Source organism: Pteronotus mesoamericanus, unplaced genomic scaffold, assembly GCF_021234165.1.
Source record: "Pteronotus mesoamericanus isolate MK-2021 breed Mesoamerican mustached bat unplaced genomic scaffold, CSHL_Meso_final contig_502, whole genome shotgun sequence".
Classification (NCBI taxonomy): Eukaryota; Metazoa; Chordata; class Mammalia; order Chiroptera; family Mormoopidae; genus Pteronotus; species Pteronotus mesoamericanus.
Window position 1 is genome coordinate 2,668,140 of NW_026555187.1, and position 22,218 is coordinate 2,690,357.

The window sequence follows — 22,218 nt, forward strand, 5'->3', positions numbered from 1 at the left end:
CAGTCCCGCGGACCAAAAAACGTCGTCTTTTTTCACACCTCCCTGGAGTGGCAGCCACTCCAAATACAAACTACATGTTCCAGAAGGCTTCGTACAGCAGCTCTCGCGAGAGACTCAGAAGTGCCGGCCCCGCCCCATGCGCCTGCTTCCGCCTCCCTCTGGCGACGGCTTGTTGTTGTGGAGGCCAAAATGGCGGCTCAGGCGGCGGCAGCGGCCCAAGCGGCCGCGGCCCAGGCAGCGCAGGCTGAGACGGCCGAGTCATGGTACCTGGCACTTCTGGGCTTCGCCGAGCACTTCCGCACGTCTAGCCCGCCGAAGATCCGCCTGTGTGTCCACTGCCTGCAGGCTGTGTTCCCCTTCAAGCCGCCGCAGCGCATCGAGGCCCGTACGCACCTGCAGCTAGGCTCTGTGCTGTACCACCACACCAAGAACAGCGAGCAAGCGCGCAGCCACCTGGAGAAAGCGGTGAGCGCGGGCAGGGCCGCGAGGGAGGAGCGCGGGGCTTCTTGTGGGACCTGAGCTGGCGGGCCGCGATCGCGGCGGCGAGGGCCGTCCGGGCCGCTCCTTGGGGACCTGAGGTGCGACTTCCGTATAAGCGGCAGGACCCCAAAGCCGCCAGTATTTAGGGGAACCCTAAGGCCTCGTCCCGTCCGTCATTTAACGTCTCTAGTGACAGACAGGGCCCAGGACCCCGCTCTTCTGAGGAGAAACAGGATCCCCAAACTCTTCGGGTTTTCAGGAGATGACCTTTTGGTGCCTATGAAGACGTTCCCAGATCGCCAGTGGGTCCTGCGGCTTCCAGCTTCTCGGGGCTCAGCCCCGGAAGCATTAGTCTGAACGGTCCCTCCTGAAGTGACTCGAGATAGCGGAGGGTCGAGGTGACAGTCCAGGCATCGCTTAGGAATCTGAAGTTTGGTCTCTCAGAAAACCTAGGAAAGCATTCCCTCCCGGGACCCGGAAGTCTGATAAGGGTCTGGAGGGTATCGTGCCCCCGTCAGTGATGCAGGGAGTCATAGATGGGAGGCAAAGCTTAGAGCCTAGGGACAGTCATTTGAGGTCCTATAAGGAGTTGGAATAGAGAGAGAGAGAAGAGAGTGGAGAGAGGGAGAGGGAGAGGGAGGGGGGGAGATGAGAGAGAGAGAGAGAGGGGCGGGGGGGCGGGGCGGGGCGGGTGTCTGGATTCCAGGACCAGTTGCTCAGCGGTGGGGATGGGGGAGGGGGTCTCCCAGCTCTTGCTCTCTCTGTGTTCACCTGGTGGCTGACTCCTTTTTCTCCCACCACTCACTAGTCCATCCGCTTCGGAAGGCAGGCCTCACCGCCCCCCTCCCCCGCCCTCATCTTGACTTGTGAGATCTTGGTGCTTCAAAGAATCTGTCTGTGGAGTTTTTCTTCTCACAGCAGCACTGAATTCCTGTCAGACCATGCCTTCATTTGCCGTTTATTCTTTTAATCTGATTAATAGAGTGACTTCTTCAATGGAATCGACTTAGATTTTTAAAACGTATTGATCCGAGGTAAATCGGGGACCCTCCCCCCCCACCCCGCCCGGGCTGGTAACAAGTCGCCTTTGGGAGGATACTAGATCTTTGTTTTGCACACTGTAAAGAGTTGGAAGGGGATTTTACTCCTTGCTTGATCAACTTTCTTGTGTCGTCAGTGAGGTTGTAAGGACCCAGAGAGGTAAAGCAATTTGGCCAAAGCCACGCAGCAAGTTATTAACAAAATTGGGCTTAAACGCAGGTTCAAAATCACCAGGTTCTGTGCCAACGCAGTAAGTTATTATTGGTTTTGTGCAGTTTTATTTTTTTCAGTCATTCGACACACACTTATTTAGCTCACACCAGGTGCCAAGCCCTCTTGTAGGTGCTGGGAATCAGCAATAACTAAAACAGTCCCTGCCCATGTAAGCTTATATTTTAGTGAGGAAGACAAATAATAAATATGTAGTAAGAGGTTAGGCAGTGATAGAAGAACCATGAACAACATGGACCCGAGGAAAGGATAGAGTAGATGGAGAGCTGTCATTGGTGGAGGTACTTATATTTGAGCAAAGCCTTAAACGGGGTGAAGGGAGAGTCAGCTTGGAGAACTCCTTGGTGTGTCAGGTGATTCCCAAGGAGTGCCCAAGCTGTCGCTGGCCCATCACTAGTTTGTGGCAGGGTCTCTCTTGGACAGTGATGAGGCTGAGATCAAATGAAGCACGAGGCTTCCTTAGGTGTGGGGTGACTGGAGGCTGTGACTCCTAGGGCCTGGGGCCCAGTGGCCCTCTTCTGAAGCTCTCCCTTCTCTTGATAAACAACAAATCCTGCCACCTCCCTTCACTTGTCTCGGAAGCCATTGTTTCTGGCAGTAGTTCATAGTCTCTGTGTGTATCGTTGCATTTTCCATGCCTCAGATTGCTGCCTTGTAGCCACTTGGCTTTGGACCTACACTTTTAAAGTCATCCTTGTGAAGTGGCTTCCCTCAATTTTACAGAACCCTGAATCTTGTGAGATCTTCCAGAGCCACAGGGTCCCCTCCATGGCTCACGCAGATGTTATTTATACCTGGAAATTCCTTTCTTTCTGTCATTTTCATCCCCAGCTGGGAAGCTGTTCAGATTTCAACTGAAGTGCAGTTATCCATGCTGTTTTCCTTCTGCAATTGTTTGTGATCTCCTTTTGTATTGCAATTTAAGCATGCTTTCTTTAATCTTCATTCTTTATCAGCTGTGTGTTTGTCCCAAATCAGGCAGCTACCAATTTTTATCATTTCCTTTGATAAAGAATTATAATATATTCTCCTTTAGAAGTGGTTTGCTAGCTTCTATTGAAGAGCAAATGGCCAAAGAGGTTCCAATTTCTTTTCAGGAAGTCAACCCAGAGTAACCAAAAGCAAAAACAAACAAAAAAAGTTTTTAAAGAGGTAAATAACTCTCAATTATTTCATGACAATTTTCTCCTTGGTCATTCCCCCTGCTGTTCTTTCCTGAATTAATTTCTTTAACTTACAAATGCTATAGATAAAACTTTTAATTGGCCTCTAAAGTTAGTACTACATTCAGCTTCTCTGTTATTTTCATCATCTTTTGCCTTCTCTCTCAGAGACCCTAAACTCCTTAGGAATCATTTTTTATATATAAGGTTAGATTATTTAATTTTCTATCCACTCAATGTCAGTTTCTACCTGCTTCCTCAACTGTATTTGTAAGCTTTATAGAAGGAATATATAATAAACTTACCCATCTGCTTCATTAATTCTACCAGCTTTGAAAGAATCGTCTGTTAAGTGTGTCCATCAGAGGCATGGAGTGTGTTTGTCCCTTTCCTCAGGAGCTTTATTGAGGTTGAGGCTGTTGGTCTCAATGACACCTGCCTTAGCGGACCCTTGGGGCCCCTACTAGCTGCCTCATTTCTCTGCCTCGGCTCAGTAGATCTTGTAACTATTGAAGTGTACAATAGGACCCTTTACCTGAGAGCCCTCCTTTTTTGACAATGGTTTTGGCAATGATATGGCTGTGTCATCAGAATTGTTGGCTGCTCTGATTCCTTCAAATCCTTATAAGTAGTTAGTGATTATAAAGGATGTCACTTTACTCAGAAATCTCTTGGCTGGAGAATTTACAAGGCTGTTTCTGCATTTCCGTCCAGTTGTGTTCCTTTACATTTCCTTTTCACCTTGTTATCTTTCCTCTTGCTGTACATCTGTTCCTCTGCGAACGTTCAGCCTTCCTTATTTTCACACTGCGTTTCAAGAAGATAGTTCCACTTCAGTAATTTGCAAATTCCCATTTACCTTTTTTTAAGGATTTTTTTTATTGTTTGTTTATTTTTAAAAAGAGGGGAAGAGAGGGAGAGGAACATCAATGTGTGGTTGCCTCTTGTGCACCCTGCACTGGGGATTTGGCCTGCAACCCAGGCGTGTGCCTTTACGGGGAATCGAACCAGCAACCCTTTGGTTCACAGGCCGGCTCTCAATCCACTGAGCCACACCAGACACGGCCCCCCCCCCCTTAACTTCTTATCATATTTCTCTTTATCCTTTGGCCTGGAATGTACATCATCATCTTAGATTTTTTTTCTGATTTAAGAGCCACAGAGAAATAAATGCTACTTCTCTGGGATAATTGTTCGTTATTTGCCATAATCCAGGTAGTCATTCTATGTACAGTGATCTCCCTGCAGCATCCATGTCAAGGATGTGTTTACTTTCTCTTTGCTCTTGGAACAGAGCTTTTTATTATTGGTGATTTTGCTCATCTGACTTAGAAAGCAGCTCCAAACTATGTTGTCTGGACAGTTGTTAATTCTGCTTCCAGGTTTAGCCTGACAGTCTCTGGTTTACCTTCCCAGCAAGTAAACAAATGCTTCCCTTTCTCTTTTAAAGGCCTGAAAGGCCTCAGTGGTGAGCCTTTCATCATTAGGCACAGCTGGAACAGATCTGTCATATTTCAGGATCATGACAGTGTCCTGCTAAATTTCTTGCCCCATTGACCAGGAGCAGAACCTTGTGCGGAAGTTGCATTTACAGAGCTTGGTGTTAAGCATTTTCATGGAAGAGTGATCTGTGCTACCTCCTGTTTTCATTTCCATTTTCTACACTCTTATTCTCTGAATTTCCTCTGACCTCAAGATTTGAAATTTGTTTAGGAACCATCACTTCACAGTTCCACCAACAAGCCCTCTGCCTCCCCTTCAACCCCTGATTCTTCTGGTTTCTGCCTGGGAATTACCATAGTATTTTTTGTGCCTTCTACATGCCAGGCCATACATTCATGCTTCTTGGGACACTGTCTCATTGGATCCGCACCAAACCCACAGGGTGGAGACCACTTCGACTTGCCACTGACAGGGGGATGCTCATAAACATTGTCACGTAGCAGAAGGAGGCAAGACAGTCTCCTAAGTGCTGTGCTTCCTCCCAAAGAAGTTGCAGTTGATAACTATTTCTACACATTTTGGTTATTTAAAACCTGATCTTTAAAAAAAAAAAAAATTACCTTGGTTTCGAGGTACAAAGAAAACTTGAAATGCTCTCAGCCCTAGATTGAATCCTCCAAGCACAAGAGGTATGCTGATCTGGGCCCTTCTACCCCTCAGGGTACACACTGGTCCTGCAGTGACCCTTGCATTCCCTGAGAGCCCCAAGGTGACCCCAGTGACTTCTGGGGGGGTTGTTCACGTTCTGCACAGACAAGATGAGCTTCTGCACAGCTCAGGGCCTCTCACTTTGGCTCCTTTCCCATCAGGAGGAAGGAGACATAAAAGCTGTTTTTTAATGTTACAAGGTAAAACATATAGATGAGTTACAAGCTGTAGGTAAGATAGCAACCTTGGTACTTCATTTGTGAGATGAACCTATTTCTGATGTTTGTGTATTTCCGACTTACGATTTTATGTTCCAAGTCTTAAAAAAATATAAAAGCGAAATCATTTGATGGGTGTCTGACAATCAATCTGAGGAAGTGACAGGCTCGCCCTGACACTGGGGCCAGTTCTGTAGCTTCTGGCTTTGGAACTGGGTTATTGTGGGGAGTGGCTCAAGGTGTCACTGATGCTGGTTCCTGAACACAAAGTAGTGATGTTTGAAGGGAGCTGCCTGATGTCATTTAAGAGCTAGGTGTTTGTGTTTGAAAGTAATAAGCCACAGTTCTGTGGCCATTTGCCCATAAGGAAGCTCTCATTTCCTGGAGATGTTAGATGAAGTTGTTATTCATGTGACAAATTGTCTCCCAAGCACCTCCTATGCATTGGACCATTCCATGAACTGGGGATGCAGCACCATGAGGTGGCACATCATAAGGCTTTATCTAACTAACATACCCCATGTGGGGGTGTTTAGAGTGGTCACAGCACATGCATAAAAGAATGGAAGCAGGTTGTGACCCAGGGAACAGATGCTAAGGGCTACTAGGATCAAGCTCCTCCATGTGGGTCCACATCTCCAATCCTGTCCTCGTGTGTGGCCTCTGCATTCTCTTTATCCACACTGTACTCTTGCTAGATGGCTCCCCTTCTGCATGTAGACCTTGCCTGAGGTAGGTCTTGCACTTGGAGATTGAGTTGTGGGACCCTGAATATTGGGGCTGGGTCAGATCTCAGCATGTCCCTAGCCCAGCTCTTCAGTTACACAGTTTCCTCCACAGCATCCCATTCCTTCTCCCAGTTTGTGGCCTTCAGGAGCTTTTCTTGCTTGGACTGCCCTTCCCCATGGGGAGGAGTGGCCTCTGTTGAAACTTCTGTGTTTACCACTTTTGTGACATCACATAAACGTGGCTGGAGCTGGGCCTGTCCCCACTGTCTCCAGCCTCCAGCTGAGGAACCTCGCCTCTGAGGCTGCGCTCCTGGCAGCCTCTGACCCTGCTGCAGTGCGGCTTTGGGAGGGGATACTCCGGCTAGCTGCAGAGTGCCTTTTGCGTGGGCTTTGCAAGTATGCATGTGCACACATGTATGTTGTATGTGCACCCACACATGTTTATGTGCATGTACATGAAAGTGAAAGAGGCAGGAGCTCAGTGGCAGTACAAGCACCCCCCCCCCCTTCTTCTCCCACAGCTCCCGCTCCTGGTCCACCTGCGTCTTTCAGGCAGCTGGGTTTGGATGCAGTTCCAAGTCTTTCCCGGCCTCTTTTGTGACTTCCTCCTCCACCTCTCACTCTTGCCCCAAAGGCATCTCCAGCCCCCAAGTTACTCCCAGGCTTCACTGGCCCCTCATCCTGTGCACCTTCCCAGCCAGCAGTCCATTAGACCTTCAGCCTCTGGCTTTCCTTCTTCCTCCCTCTGCATTCTCTTTGCTGCATCTAGGGTACTCTTTGTTGAGGGTGGGGGAATACCTTTTTTTTTTCTTTTGCAAATACATTGGACAATCATGCTGCCAGCATTGAATGCAATTCTGGGCCAAAATATCTACATACTCATTTGCTAACTGGTCCTGTGATGGCAAAACCTTTCATCTCACCTTTATTGTTTACTATGACTCATGCATTATCTTTAAGATAAAGAAACACACCATCTTCTCTCTGGTATGACTTTTGTTGTTCAATCACCACCACTGGATATACCTTCCTTCTGAGCTCTGGTTTGCCTTTTTTGACTGTGGCCATCACCCTGTAACCCACACCAGCAGCAGGAAATCGATTCAGTTGTCCTTTTATCCCCGTCACAGAAATAATATACAAGTTTTTGGCTCCTGTATTAGCACAGTTGACCGCAGTTCTTCCTACTGGAAAACCTAGGGAATCTAGAATTTCTCACTGTAGGACCCACCATGTCCTCACTTCAACATCTTAAATGCTGGAAAGCTGGGATACTCTTAAAACTCAGATCTCATTGGGTGCTTTTTTATTTTTATTTTTCGGACTGTATTTATTTATTTTTAAAGGGAGGGGAAGGAAAATAAACATCAGTGTGTGGTTGCCTCTCACACACCCCCAACTAGGGGCCTGGTCCACAACCCAGGCATGTGCCCTGACTGGGAATTGAACCAGCATCCCTTTGGTTTGCAGACTGGCACTCAGCCCACTGAGCCACACCGGCCAGGGCAGTTGCTTTTGTTCTACGCTTCTGATTGGGTCAGGCTCTATGGGTGTCATCAGGGCATTCTGACCCACAGTCACCACTGCCAGTGAGTGGCACATATATCTACCAGCCTTATCTTCCTGGCTTTTTCTGCCTTTTTACAGGCTCTTCTCTGTGAAGAGCACCTCCCAGTCCCCCTTTGCCTGGGAACACACACACCCCAGCCCCAGAAATGCACCTCCCCCACCTTGTGCTGTTCTCCCACAGAGCGCGGCAAGTGATAGTCTTCTGTTCGGCTCCAGATCTGCCTTCCAAAGCCCACCAGTACTCTCAGAACATTTCTGGAACAAGTGTCAGGTGAATCCTTGAGTCCTGGATGGTCTGACAGACTGTAGTCAGTGTGATGGACTCTCCTGGCATCTTATCACCTCCTGTTGGAATATGGAACTCAAGGGCACAGCAGTCCCCAAGTGGGAACATGTCATCGTCTGAACCACATCCTGCATGTGTGCCAGCAGAGGGAACACAAGCTCAGATCTCAGAATCATCTTTGACACCTCTTGGCCTGGTTCTGCCCACGCAAGTCCTTCCTGGAGCTCTCGTTCCTCCGCTCTGAGGCTAACTTTGCTCATTTCCAGGCATCTTTTAAATACCACTTCTCAAGGAAGGACTGATACCCCCTGATCCACGCTCCAATTGTAATTGATTACCTATGTCATGATTTGCTGTCAGGATACTACAGTGAGTGGCACATGAGGGCCCCTCTGAACGCTTTCCCCTTCTGAAGCATTGTGGCCTTAGTGGGAGAGGCTCTGACCTGAACTCAGGAACCTGGTAGGACAGGAAGAACCTGTCAGTAAGGAAGCAAATGCTTCTTCCCTCTTTCCTAGGCACGTTGTGGTTGCTGAATTAGTGGGGAAATGAGCCCGTAGGCCATCTTCCCACTTACCTGAACACCTGTGGTCTTTGTGACAGGACAATCTGTGTAAACTCCAAAGCAGAGCTTGTGAGCGTGTGCCAGGCATTTAGCTGAGAATTAATATTTTTTTCTTTCTTTTTCAGTGGTTGATATCACAGCAAGTATCCTTTTCTTGATGCTGTTCCCTTTAAGAAATGCTCTCTTTAAATAAAAAGAATGTGTTATAGACTTGAATTCCTGCTATGAGGCACCCTGCGGGTTTAGGTCTTGCCCCACAGACCACCTGAAGAATCCCTGCTCAGCCGTGGCTGCCCCCTCAGACCAGCGGCCTCTCCGTGGGCGCCATGCTCCTCTTCAAGCCCTGGCATCCAGCTCCACATCTGGCTAGCAGCAAGCTCAGGGATTGCTGGGGGAATGCATGAACTTGGGGGTTGAGAGCAGGTGGGGGTGCACCTGACTGGCAAACTGCTACAGCGTAAGAACCCCACGCTTCCTTTTAACTGACCTTTTAGCAACACCTGTACTTCCTTAACCAGATGTCACTAGATTCCACAGTTTGAAGATGTTAAATTCGAAGCAGCAAGTCTTTTGTCTGAATTATACTGTCAAGAGGTAAGAACCTATGGTTTCTGAAAGCAGAGTTCCTCTCCCTGTAGTTAAGGCACAATGGCAAATTGGTGCTCTCAGGAGTGGACTGACTGCCTCCTGGCTTTTAATGCTTCCCATTACTTTCCTTCCTTGCGTACCCTGGCGTGGGGCGGCTCTGGTTGATCACTTGCTCATGAGGGCTAACAGAATATTTTTCTAAGACTTTTCCAGACACTTGGAAAACAGCCTTGTTCTTAGGCCAAAGATGATTAGTTCCTGAATGAGTCCATTAGTTTATCTTCTTAACCTGATTCCTGATCTCAGGTATAGCTGAAGATTGCCTTTCCCCTCTTTGAGCCACAGCCTGTGAGGCTTCCTGGGCAGCAGGGAGTGCACACTTCACAGCACTGGCCTGTCTTGTAGAATGAGAAAGATGACACTTGTCATCTAATTTGACTATTTAGGATTTTGAACTAAAGCTATTTATAGTTTAGTTGATTGAGTTATTTTTAAGAGCAATGCAAAAACCTCCCAGTCAGTGAGTCCAACAAAATATCTTTTCTTCTTTTAATAAAGTAAGTCAGCAACCACAAATCCTTTGGTGAGCGTGAACGGGAGTGGCCTTCTGGCACCCCAGCTGCTGCGTAAGGAATCCAGCTTGCCCGCCAGCTTGTTTCCTTTCCTCCCTAAAGGCGACTGTTTCCTTTCAGAATTCTGTCGATGCAGCAAAGCCACTGCTGCGGAAAGCGATCCAGATCTCACAGCAGACCCCCTACTGGCACTGCCGCCTGCTCTTCCAGCTTGCTGTGAGTAGTGTGGGCCTGGCCGAGACATGTGGCTGCTGAACAGGGTCATGACCTTGGGGCACACCTACCTACCTACAAATAAAGGCAGACTCCAAACACACAGGCCCCCCTCAGGCTGCTGCACCAAGATGATGGGGACACAGGGATGATTCTTTAGCCTGCTCAAAGGTCCCCTCCAGCCTCCAACCTGAGCAGTAGCCCCAGCACAGATCTCTCATTCAGCATCAGGGTTGATTGGTGGGACCTGTCTCCCCAGAGGCCGACTCGGGCCTTGTCATTGCATTCCACTCCCTCCTGGTTCTTCCTATGGCCTGTGTTCATTTAAATTTGGGAAGCTTTTCTTGCCAGAAGCCCACCGTGTTTTTTAAGTGCTGTACTGAGATTCCATTCAGCAGTGAATGCCTGTCCGAGTCAAGCCCTTGCAGGGCTCCTGGGACACAGCATCATCTGGGCTTCGCGTAGTCCCCCCCAATAATCTCCCTTCAACTCCCCACACATAGTGGTGCCCTGGTCGCAGCGCTCTGAGATGCTCAGGTAGATGGGGCTCTCTGGACCTGGCCTTCCTGGCTATAGTGACTGGGCCTGAAGGCTCTGGGGTAGGTTGGCTCCACTCAGAGGTGCCTTTTCTGTCCCGGGCACTGCCCACATTTCCCCTCTCACTGCCAGCCTCCACCCTCCTCTCCCTGACCCAGCCTGCCCTCTATACTGCCTCTTGTCTACCTTTCATGACACAGTCCTGTCACCTGTCTATGTGTGCAAGGTGTGGGCCCTTGGTTGGAATTAGTCCTCCACCCCACCGTGAGAACCCCTCACCCCAAAAGGATGTGGCTCAGGGGTCCCTGCTAGGAAGAGCTCACCCGGCCCGTGTTCCCGAGCTCTTCCCCCTGGCCTACTGCTGTCCCACACAGCACTGTCTCCTTTAATCCTCCTATGAGTGTTTTGCCCATTAGCAGATAAGGAGTGGGCCAGGCAATGAGGAACCTGCCTCAGGTCACAGAGTTGGAGAGTGCTGCATGCACCTCAGAACCCAAGCTCAACTGAGGCCCCACAGTGTCCCTTTTAGCCTGCTTAAGCTCCTGGGTTTGAAACTCTTGCAGACACTTACCCCTGCAGGAGTGTCTCCTTGTTTGGGCCACCTCTGGGGATCCGTCCCTGAAGGTGACATGCAAAGTGCAGAGACACACTTGTGCAGCCCTGGGAGTCTGTTCCCCTGAGTGTTAACTGCTGGCTTCATGCTCCATTAAATTTAGATGATGTACACCATTGACAGAACAGAGTTCTGTACCCAAAGCAGTCAGCACCAATGACATGATTTAGTTAATTTAGCTCAAAACTGACACTGAGGCAATTTTGTTGACAGGTGGGGAGGGTCACTTTAACTCTGCAACCAAGCATGAAGGTCAGGTACTAAGTACTATAAAGCGAGAGATTTGGAAGCAAAGATTATTGTTCTCTGTCCTTTTTAGCAACTGCACACGCTTGAGAAAGATCTGGTGTCGGCCTGTGACCTCCTAGGCGTGGGAGCCGAGTATGCACGGGTGGTGGGATCCGAGTACACACGGTAGGCACCCTTTCCCCACGTTCCTCCCCTCTTGCTTGGAAAGGGCTTGGCTGATTGATCCTGGGTAACAAATCCAATTGGCATTTCAGCATGAAACAGTCACCTTGCACACATCATAAGAGACGTACAGATTAAAACACTACCAGGATGCCTTCTACCCCGTCAGTTCATCCTATCAGTTCATGAAGTTGGAGAGTTGACTGTGAGAGTGAGTGACAGCTGGCATTCTCAGCACAATTGGCATTTGTACATACCTAGTATCTTTTTTCTTTTTCTTTTTCTTTTTTTTTTAATTCTCACCCAAGGGTTTGTTCCATTGATTTTTGAGAGAGAGGAAAGGGGGAGAGAGAGAGAGAAATGTGAGAGAGAAACATTGATCAGTTGCCTCCCTTACACGCCCCAACCAGGGCTCGAACCCACAACCTAAGTATGTGCCCTGACCGGAAATCAAACCTGCAACCTTTTGGTGTACAGGACAATGTTCCAACCAACTTAGCCACTCAGCCAGGGCCATACCTAGTATCTTGAAATAAAAAGTGCTTGTAAATTTTCTGGGCTGACCCTCTTTGTGGTACAGATGTGAGAGCAGTGCCCAGTGTGTTTGGCAGCACTTAAGGTAACTCCAGTGTCCCTCTCAGGATGCCCAGGAGCATCAAATATACACAACAACAGACACAGCAGAATAAGCAAATGTTTGTATAAAAGAAGAAACATAAGTTCATGTTATACATGACACTGCCTAGGGTATCTGGAGACTCGTACCTTCGGGTTGTGGGTCAGGGGTCAGAGGCCTCAGGAGCTTCACTGTGTAACCTCTGTAAAGACCTCTTTTTTTTCCCCCAGAAGAGAAGAAACCTCTGCACTAGACAGACTTCAGGCAGCAGTGCTCATGTTCTGTTGTGTGCATTGAGGTTCTAGAAAGTTTTATTTAATGGAGCTGAGCTTGCCTCATCGAGTTGCTGAGACAAAATGGTCCCCAACTCTGTTCTCTGAGCTCTAGATTTGTAAGTGCCCATGTGGAGACATACAGCTTTCCATAGTCTGTCCTTATCCCTCAACAACCATGCCCTGAGATGGCACCTGTCACACAATCCGACCTCACATTCCTGGCCCTTCCTGGCCCCTTTATGTTGCAGCCATCACTGGGTCCATGTGGACACACTTCTCAGGGCACAGGGACAGCCATACACTGTGCATGTTCACACATGAGTGTCCCCAGATAGGCTTCCAGGGCACTGTGGGTGGGCAGCTCAGATGGGCTCCACCAGGGCACAGGGCCCATAACTTCCAACCATTGATGTAGGGCCTCTGAGCAAGTGCTTCCTATGTGCCAACATGGGAATGCTGATGTAAAGTTCGAAGCCTTAGGTTTCAGCGGTTGAATGGCAGGCAGATAGACCTAGAGTGTTCACACTGTGAGGTAACAAAAGGGAAGGGCTTGGAGGCCTGGAGCAGAGACATCTCGCAGGCTGTGTGACTGTGACCTCCCCACCTTAGTCTCGTCACCTGTAAAATAGGGAGAACAGCACCCACTTGATGGAGTGTTGGCCACAGCACAGAGGGACTCTGCCAAGGCTGGTGGGACAGAGACTAAGATGTAGAATAAACTAGGGCCTGTGGACTCTGCCTAACCACAGCTGTTCCTGAAGGCAGTAACTGCCTCCCTGGCTTCCTCCCCCATGGTTTTGGCTGCTTCCTAACCTTTTTAACATGTTCATTTTACTGTTTTTGTTGGTGATGACAGCAGCACACACACATTTAGAAAGTACCAAAAGGTTTAAGAGAGACAATAGAAATTTAGCCTTGCTGACTATTGCAGGTGGAGACGGTGGGTGGCGAGGTTGCTGACGTGTCCGGGGCTCCCCAAGTTCTTCCCTTTAACACTCAGGAGAACCTGAGGGGGCTTGACCAGTCACAGGTGAGGAAGAAGAGGTACATAGGGGCCACAGGGAGGCATGGATTTGGGTTCAGACGCCCAGAGCAGCACACTCTCCCCACATCCTATGCTGTCCACCAAAGTTGTGTCAGCAAGAGTGGGAATATAGTAAGCATGCTGTCCTGGACTCTGCCCTTCCCTGTTTTTTGACCATCTGTCTATCTTTTGGGCTTTTGAGCCACATGAGTGTCTAAATTAGGCCGAAAACATAAAGAAGGATCAAATAGAACAAAGTAGAGCAGCCTTGTAAATAAAACCAGCCTCATCGGAGGCAGCTGGAGTCCACTGTCCTCTGCTTAACCACCTCCCAAGGTTGCTTGTTGGTCCTTGTGAACGTTGGGCCTTGCTCAGGAGACAACTGAACCTTGCAGACTGACTTCCCCTCTCTGTTTTTTAGGGCGCTGTTCCTGCTCAGCAAAGGGATGGTAAGTTGAGGCTGAGCAGAATGGTGCTGTTGCGGTGGACATGAGGCAGGGCTCCTCACTGTGGTGCAGCCCTTCGGGCACCCAGACCCTTAAACACTGCAGCAGCTACAAGAGTGAGGCCCCCGTGCTCCAGCTGGTTTCAGAGGTGAAACTCAGATCCAGGTTGTGCCATTTGTGCTGAGGAAGGAGCAGCCTGGACTAGGGTTCCAGCCCGGCCTTTCACCCTCCCTGCATGGTTCCACCAGTCCCCTGGTGGGTGGGCAAGCAGATGGTGGCCCCGTGCACTGGGAGGGGCTCTCAGTGCCTGTGCCTCTCCCTCCCCAGCTGTTGCTGATGGAGCGCAAGTTACAGGAAGTCCACCCACTGCTGACCCTCTGTGGACAGATTGTCGAGAACTGGCAGGGAAACCCTATCCAGAAGGAGTCTTTACGCGTCTTTTTCCTGGTGCTCCAGGTGACACACTACCTGGATGCAGGGCAGGTACGTAGTGCCTCCCACAGTTGGGCTGTGGGGGAGCAGACAGGCAGTAGGGGGGCCTGAGACTGAGATACCCACTCTCTTGTTGCCTCCTGTCCCTCACCACAAAGTGCATCTCATTGAGGGCTTAGCTCCTCCACATACCCTGTCGTGCCCTGGCATGAGTGCTGTGTCCTTGAGGGCAGAGGGTGCTCTGAGAGTGGCCTGCCCTCATGGTGGGAGTAGTCATGGCCTCACACATTTCCATGGTAATAAACCATGAGGATTCTGGCAAGGTGCCTGACACACAGCAGGTACTCAAGCAGTGCCTCTCCACCACTCCGGTCTCGTGAGAGCGTTACGGGGTTCTAGTAGGGACTAATGACATCAGCTGTGTCCAAGACTTGACTTCATAATCCCCATGTAGTTGAGGAGAGGCTGTACTCCCTGTGGGTGGATGTCTCATCCATCTCACCGCACCCCATCCCAGTGACTGCCCACAGGCCCGGCTTGAGCTGGCAGGAGGCCACAGGTGGAGCCCCAGAAAGTGCTGGGCAGGCCTCTCTTTGGTAAGGGACTGCCTCAGTTCCCCCACTTGTGCGCACATTTGCCTTTTGGACCAATTGCTGTGCTCAATGCATAGGAACACAGCAGATACGTGGGGTGCTCTGGACATGTCCTGTGGGACCTTGGGACAGGGCTTTCTAGTGTGCAGAGGCCAATTTGTACAAGGCACAGCACCTGTAGAGCTCCTGGGTCCAGGAGGCCACTTCCTGCCCCCAAGTATGACTGCTGGCTTCCCCAGCCCTATCTTGCCCTCTCAGGATCACTGCAGGAAGGTGGAAACGTAGATCACGCAGTTTCTTGGACAGACCTCTCCCTGTTCTTGGTGTCGGGCTCTGCTCTGGGTGGTGGCTAGGCCTCAGTCCCACAGATGATCCCCGTCACCCCAGCCCTGAGAACCTTTTGACCCATTTGAGGGCAGGCTTTCTGTAGGTGGTGGGTGTGGCAGGAGCTCCTGGGAAGAAGAAGCTGGTGAGTTAGAGCTTTTTGAGATCGGACAGGGGCTCAGGTTTGTGGTGCTGCCCTCCTGCTGTAGGTGAAGAGTGTGAAGCCATGCCTGAAGCAGCTGCAGCAGTGCATTCAGACCATCTCCACATTGCATGACGATGAGATCTTGCCCAGCAACCCTGCTGACCTCTTCCACTGGCTGCCCAAGGAACACATGTGTGTTCTTGTCTACCTGGTAAGTCTCCAGGGCTGAAGCTGGGGGCCAGGTGGGTGAGGAAAGGGCCCTACTGACCACCACCATCTGGTCTTGTTGCCAGGTGACTGTGATGCACTCCATGCAGGCTGGCTACCTGGAGAAGGCACAGAAGTACACAGACAAGGCACTCATGCAGCTGGAGAAACTCAAGAGTAAGTCGGGCTGGGTGGGTCGCATGGTCACCCCTTGGTGGGTGGCCTGGCCACTGCCTCGGGCTGAGTCTGAAGGACCACAGTGCCAAACAGTCCTCATGAGTCCCTGCCTGTGGGTCTTGTTACCTCAGTTGGCAAATTAGAGTGACCTGGGGTCAGGGCAGAGGAGGCCAGGCCTGAGCTTGACCTTTGATCCCTGGCTAGGGGTCTTGTGCCATCTCTGTCCTGTCTACACACTACAAAGACAGCTGCAATAGTTAGCCAGATCCCACCTGGGCCTGCTGAGATAACAGTGCTCTGTTGAAATGGGGTGGCTTCTGTTATCAGTGTTGTGACATGGATTGTGCTCAGTGTGAGGCTGGGATCTGAATTTGACTCTTGCTAACTGGCAGCAGATGCCCTGTAGGTTGTGAGTTCTTCCTGGACACTGACTGATCTATCCTTTGGGACCAGGGATCTTTGACTACCAGGGACTGAGAGCTCTGGTTCAGTATCCCCATTAACCTGCTCACCCAGTCCATGTACCCTTTGTCAGTTCTTCTAGGGGACGAGCCATCGTCCAGAGAACCAAAGCCCTTGGGGATCACAGTTCATTCCTCCCCGCCATGTTGAGAAAGGTCTGCACTATCTAGTTCCAACATGAGGGCAGCCTCTTAGGGCAGCCAGGAACCTGGTCTTTCTACTACTGCCTGAGGCTGTCACAGGGTCTCATTCTCCTGGGCAGCATTAACATTTCTAGAACCCAAGGTGTCTGGAGTGTTCTTGAGCACATGACTGGGTTGTGGTGGTTGAGGATGGAAAATAAGTCCCACCAGGGATTTCTTACTCTTAAAACAGTGTGGTCACCAGAACTTGTTATGAGCCTGTCTCCCCACTTGAACAGGGAGATGAATCCCTCACTCGAGGATATAGTGGGTATGAGCGAAGTGACAGGCTGGGTCCTGGCCTGGTGTCCCGCAGAGAAAGTAGGCTTAGTGGACCAGAGCAAGGTCCAGCCAACAGGTCCATGTGGTAGGAGGCTGGACCAGGGGTCAGTGTCTCTTCGGCTCTTTCAGCTGAACCTCAAGTGCTCATTCCCCTCTCACCTCCAGTGCTCGACTGTAGCCCCATCCTGTCCTCCTTCCAAGTGATCCTGCTTGAACACATCATTATGTGCCGGCTCGTCACAGGACACAAGGCCACCGCACTACAGGAGGTGAGGCCTCTCGGGGTCCTGCACACACAGTGCCGGAGAACCAGGGAGCAGGTGGTTGGACTTTTCCAGGTCTCAGAAGCCACTATGTAGGAGAATGTAAATTTGCCCAGTCAGCAGGACATTCACCCATGTCATTCAGCTATTACTGGTGACCGTGCTTGAGCACAGTTGATCAGGCAATCTGGTACAGAAATCAACAGGCTTTTCCCTAAAAGCTCTCATGCCCAAAAAATATGGAACCTAGAGTTTGGGATCCCCTGGCAGCGATCCCCTCCCTGCCCCATATAACCCCTGCTGCCCATCTTCCTGAGAAGGCAGGGGGCCTTAGGCAGGGCAAGGGTGCTGATGGATGAGACATGTTGAAAAGGGAGAAGGCAGGTCATAGACAAGGATCACTGTCCTCAAGGAGGTCAGGGCTGCCCCTTGCTCACACAGTGGGCATATCCACCAGAACTTTATACCCAAATTCAGGCAGGCAGGGTGTTGACAGCGGGTCCCAGGTTACAGGTCCCATGACATTGGACATGTTCTCCCGGCAGATTTCCCAGGTCTGCCAACTGTGCCAGCAGTCACCCCGGCTCTTCTCCAACCACGCAGCACAGCTGCACACACTGCTGGTAAGTATACAGGGCTGCCCTCCCCAGCCCCGTTCCAGTGAGTAACCCCACGACTGTCACCCTAGGCAGCATCTGGAATATTCCTAGTGGACTTCATTCTGATAGGCACCTCGAGTCCAAGTTGACTTAGGTCCTGGAAGGAGAGAATAACTCCACTCCACATGCCATCTTTCTGCCTTCTCGCCAGGGCAAAAGCTCAGGTATAGCTGGCGCACAGAGTTACTGGTCAGGCTCATCCAGGTTTAGCCACGAGGCCCTGTGCAAGTGGCAGGTCCACAAGCCTTCAGCACTTCCTTCTTCCAGGGCCTGTACTGTGTCTCCGTCAACTGCATGGACAACGCAGAAGCCCAGTTCACCACAGCCCTGCGGGTAAGGTGCCGGCCCTCACTGCATGGGGCGGGCAGTGCTTCTTAGTAAGGAGTCAGACATGGGCTGTGATGAGGATGACAGCCACACGAATCTGTGGTCAGTGGTCGACCCTGCAGCATTCAGCCTGATGGTAGCTGTGACAGTGATACAGTTTATCCAGTGGTTCCTGTGTCAGGTCCTGTGCTTCTCAGATGAGGACAAGGCCAGTTCTGGCAGCACAGCCTGACAGGGGGTAGCTGTGGACAAGGAGGCTCCTGGTCAGCCTAGAATGGGTCTTCCCATGCCGAACCCAAGGGCAGCCATGAGGGAGAACCAGCACCCACTGGTGCCACAGCCTGTTCGGTTGCTTTCACTCCTGATTTCCAGCCCTCCCAAAAGCCCACCAGCCTGGTGATGGTCTGTGTCATAGCTGAAGACACAGTCAGGAGGGGTCAGAAGCTCCCAGAGCTATCCTGTGGCATAGCTGGGACATAAAGCTGAGTGTGCCCTGATCCTGTACCAGCCCATGACCTGGTTGCTCTGGGGCAGAGGCCACCTGGAGCTGCCAGATTAGGAGGAAGTTCCGCTGGGGCCATATCCTGCCCTCAGATGTAGCTGGTGCCACATCGTTGTGGAGTCAACAGGCTCAGGAGTGAAAAGCCCAGCTCTGCCCACCTTGCTCCAGGACCAGATAAGCACAGCCTCACCTCGGCCCCGACATGCTCCCAGGAGAAGGAGGCCAGCAGAACCTTCCTCCTGGTGGTCCTGGGGAGGCCCCACAAAGACATGTTGGGGCGTGGGAGTGGTTCTGTGATTCAGGTGAGGTCACCGTGGGTATTCTGTTATACAGGGTGCTCCGCTCTGCCCCTTGTGTCATTCTCCAGAACTCTTCATTCCCAAGGTTGGGCTCAGGTGGTGTAACTGTTCCTGAAAGGTGCTCTGCATGGCTGTGGGTACAGGCAGCAGCCTAGAACATGAAGAGCAAACACAGTGTCCACTCCTATGGCCTTCCATGGCCCCTCTGTGCCCCAGTTGGCTCAGGCTGCCAGAACCCTGCCCCACGCTGACTGCCATTACCATAGGGCCTATAAGGGTCTCTTGGCCCCTTCCTCTTCATCTCATTTCCCACAAGTGGCTGCTGCTGCTCTGATTGCGCATCCCAGCAAATCCCTCATTAGCTGAAAGGGAATAGCAGGGAACTGGTACAGCCAGAACTTGGACCCAATCCCCTTGGCCCCAAACAAGATCTCTTCCTGTGATCGTACAACAAACTAACCAGAGTATGTTTTGCTGCATCAGAAGACCTTTTGGACCTCCTTTTATTGGGGTCTGCACTTCCCCAGTGTCCTCAGCCTTTTGCACAGCAGTGCTTGCTCAGCCCCACTAGGAACCAAGATCTGGGTGATGACTTGGGTGGCTCAGATGAGTCTCTTTCTCCTGGCCATTCTCAGTTCCCAAGAACAGGGGACAGTGGTCTATCCACCACTGGCCATCGGTAGCATCTTTGCCCTCCTTCCTGGCTGGGGTCTCCCCAAGACCAGCATGTGCCTCTGCCATATGAGCACTCACAGGGTCTTAGGGTCACCGTGGTGTGGAGGGAGTGGCTTCCCAGGCCTCAGTCCTGAGAAAGAAGCAGAAGATAGACCACAATGTAGTGTGTTCTTAGGATAGGAACAGGGTGACTGGGTTCCTAAATTTCTCACAACACAGATAATGGTTTTATAGCAAAAAAACCCTAACAGCTGTACTGGAGGGGTCAGATTGGGTTTAGGAGACAGGTTGTGTCGGGTGTACGTGAAACAAAGGAAATAGGAGACTCCTCAGCCAAGAGAGAGCGTTTGGGTGGCTTTCATGCCATGAATGGCCCCTAACATCCCTTGTCCCCATTTTAGCTTACCAACCACCAGGAGCTGTGGGCCTTCATCGTGACCAACCTGGCGAGTGTGTATATACGGGAAGGAAATAGACACCAAGAGGTAGTAGGTGACATGCTTCATGTTTGGTATCCTTTCTTTCAACTTTTATTCAGGGGCTAGGGCGGGGGGTGTCCTGGGTACCAGCCATCTCAGCAGTCCCAGCTTATCTGTCCTCAGCATGGATAGGGGCAGCCTCATCGGGACATAAATGTTCCTTGGCCAAGTAACACTTCTTCCTGTTGAAAACAAACCGAGCTTTGTCAAATCTCCCAGAGCAAATGCAGTTTCTTCTACCCTGAGCTGTCTGTTGTAGAATGACAGTGAGGCCTGTGGCTCGCTTCTGAGAAACAGCAGCTTGGGCAGTCATTTGCACTGGGCCACTGGTTGTCCTGATGCCCTGAACATGGATCGTGGGGTGAAGGGTACAGGGTTTGTCCTCAAAGGACAAGTGCCCTCATACCAGGTTCCCCTGCTACCCCCTCAGCCCTGAGATCCCCAAACCCTGGTATTCATATTCCAGAGTGTATCAGACTCAGCCACTTCTTTCCACCCCATAGCCTTCATTTTAGTTCAGACTGCTATCATCTCTTGTCTGCAAATAGTTCAGCTGACCTCCCAGATTCTGGATTGGTTGAGACGCTTTGTGTTACAGGCAGCAGAGAGTCCAGCCTCAGCCTCTCGGCGGTCAGGAAGCAGCAGGGCAGTCATCTGGGGGCCAGGTGTGGGCTCCATGGGTGATGCTTGGTGGGTCATGGGGAGCTTGGCTCCCCTATGTCTTTGCTCCCACCACTGTTCTGCCTCCTGGAGGGGCCTTAGGAGAACTCGGAGACACCTCATCCCCAATCCAATCTCCAGAAAACAGCCTGAGAAGACCTAAAATGTTAGCCATGGCGTTCCCTGTCAGAGCCTCTTGAGTCCCTTCCTGCACCTCCAGATAAAACCTACTCCGCCTCCAGCCCCCAAACCCATGCAGGCTCATCTTGCTCCTCTAGGCCTATCTCTGTGGACCATAAAAAGGCTGGGGCTGGGCAGTTGCCCGTGCACCCTGATGCCCGCCACCTGGCAGAGGCTCTGCAGGATAGGTGGAGGTTGCAAGGACCCTGCACCAGATCCTTCACACTGGAGGCTGTGATCCCCGTGGAGGGGGTATGTGTGAGGAATTAAGCAGCTTATACAGTGTCCTATAGTTCCCTCACCTGCCCTAGAAGATCCTCTTCCCTCTATCAGCAGATTGCCTGGGCATGGGATTCAGGGTGAGGGCTCAACGCCATCAGATGGGAAGTTCAGGCAGCCCTGGTCAATTTACTAGCATATTTGGGGCTGAACTCTCATGTTTAGAAATGCAGAGTGATCACAGCTGACATTTCCTTTGCAGCTATACAGCTTGTTGGAGAGGATCAACCCAGACCACAGCTTCCCTGTCAGGTACGTGCCCCTACGGCGAGGTCCCACTTACTGCCTGTCTTATGTATTCTCTGCTCTCTGGGGTGGTGGCAGCACCTGTGGGACCCCTGACTGCCCTGTTACCCCAACACTTGCACCACCACCACCCACATTTCTTTTGTAAGCCTGCTACATTTACAAAAACCCCATCAAGTTGTGACCCTTTGCTCTCTCCCCAGCTCTCACTGCCTTCGAGCAGCGGCTTTCTACGTGCGCGGACTCTTCTCCTTCTTCCAGGGACGCTATAATGAGGCCAAGTGAGTGCTAGAGAGGGCGGGCAGCCTGGGCTGGCCCTCTGGGTGGCTTTCTCCCCCGACAGTGTGTGTTTAGGCCCTCTGTCCCCCTGCCAGACGGGTCCGCCAATGGCTGTGAGGTGTTCCAATGGGGTCTCAGTCTGTTCTTTTCACGTAGGCGATTTCTGCGAGAAACTCTGAAGATGTCCAATGCAGAAGACTTGAACCGGCTCACAGCCTGCTCTCTGGTGCTTCTGGGCCACATTTTCTACGTGTTGGGGAACCACAGGGTGAGTGCCCAGGGCTGGGCCGAGGGGCAGGGAGCCAGTGTGGTGCTTGGGGGAGCACCACCAAGCAGCACTTTGCATCCTGTGTCCCTCAGTGATCTTGTCTCAGTGGATCCCCCAGCCCTCTCAGCTGCATGAGGCTTGGCAAGGGCAGGAATGCCGTGGCTCACACAGCCTGGGAGACAGAACTGGGGCACTTTGGATCCCTGGAGTGTGGGTCTGTGGGACAGATGGACCTGGCACTTGGTGAGGCTGCCTGGAGCTGGCAGGGGTGAGGCAGGTTACCCTTTGTTCGTGTTAATTCCTGGGGTGGAGAAGTGTCCTCTCAGTCAGAATCCCTTGGGTTCTGTTTGTGCCCAGCACGTATGGTGTCCTCATGTCACCCTTGTTTCCACCCTCACCTAGAGTGGCCCCTGGGGCTGGTCCCGGTGGGATTGGCCTGTTCCGCGTCCCCCCATGAGTTGTGCATCATCACCTCTCAGTCATTGACCTTACATGCCTTTAATTTTTTGAAAGAACACATTGATCTGTATTATAAAATATGACATGTTCATCATAGAGGTTCTGAGAAGCA

The 22,218-nt window shown here is 51.1% G+C and overlaps 1 protein-coding gene across 2 annotated transcripts in view; it reads left to right on the forward strand.

Moving 5' to 3' along the window:
- The first annotated feature begins 141 nt into the window (after positions 1-141).
- The window catches only part of MAU2 (MAU2 sister chromatid cohesion factor), a 28,712-nt gene continuing 6,635 nt past the window's right edge, over positions 142-22,218 (forward strand). The window contains exons 1-16 of one of the 2 annotated variants that reach the window (XM_054578931.1): positions 142-465; positions 8,558-8,575; positions 8,961-9,026; positions 9,713-9,808; positions 11,275-11,369; positions 13,703-13,730; positions 14,055-14,210; positions 15,286-15,432; positions 15,515-15,605; positions 16,697-16,800; positions 17,340-17,417; positions 17,721-17,786; positions 19,658-19,744; positions 21,057-21,106; positions 21,304-21,381; positions 21,536-21,647. In XM_054578931.1, coding sequence (XP_054434906.1) covers positions 190-465; positions 8,558-8,575; positions 8,961-9,026; positions 9,713-9,808; positions 11,275-11,369; positions 13,703-13,730; positions 14,055-14,210; positions 15,286-15,432; positions 15,515-15,605; positions 16,697-16,800; positions 17,340-17,417; positions 17,721-17,786; positions 19,658-19,744; positions 21,057-21,106; positions 21,304-21,381; positions 21,536-21,647 — 1,548 coding nt within the window. In that variant the 5' untranslated portion in view covers positions 142-189. The remainder of the gene's footprint in view (positions 466-8,557; positions 8,576-8,960; positions 9,027-9,712; positions 9,809-11,274; positions 11,370-13,702; positions 13,731-14,054; positions 14,211-15,285; positions 15,433-15,514; positions 15,606-16,696; positions 16,801-17,339; positions 17,418-17,720; positions 17,787-19,657; positions 19,745-21,056; positions 21,107-21,303; positions 21,382-21,535; positions 21,648-22,218) is intronic. The other variant, XM_054578933.1, reaches the window with a different exon arrangement.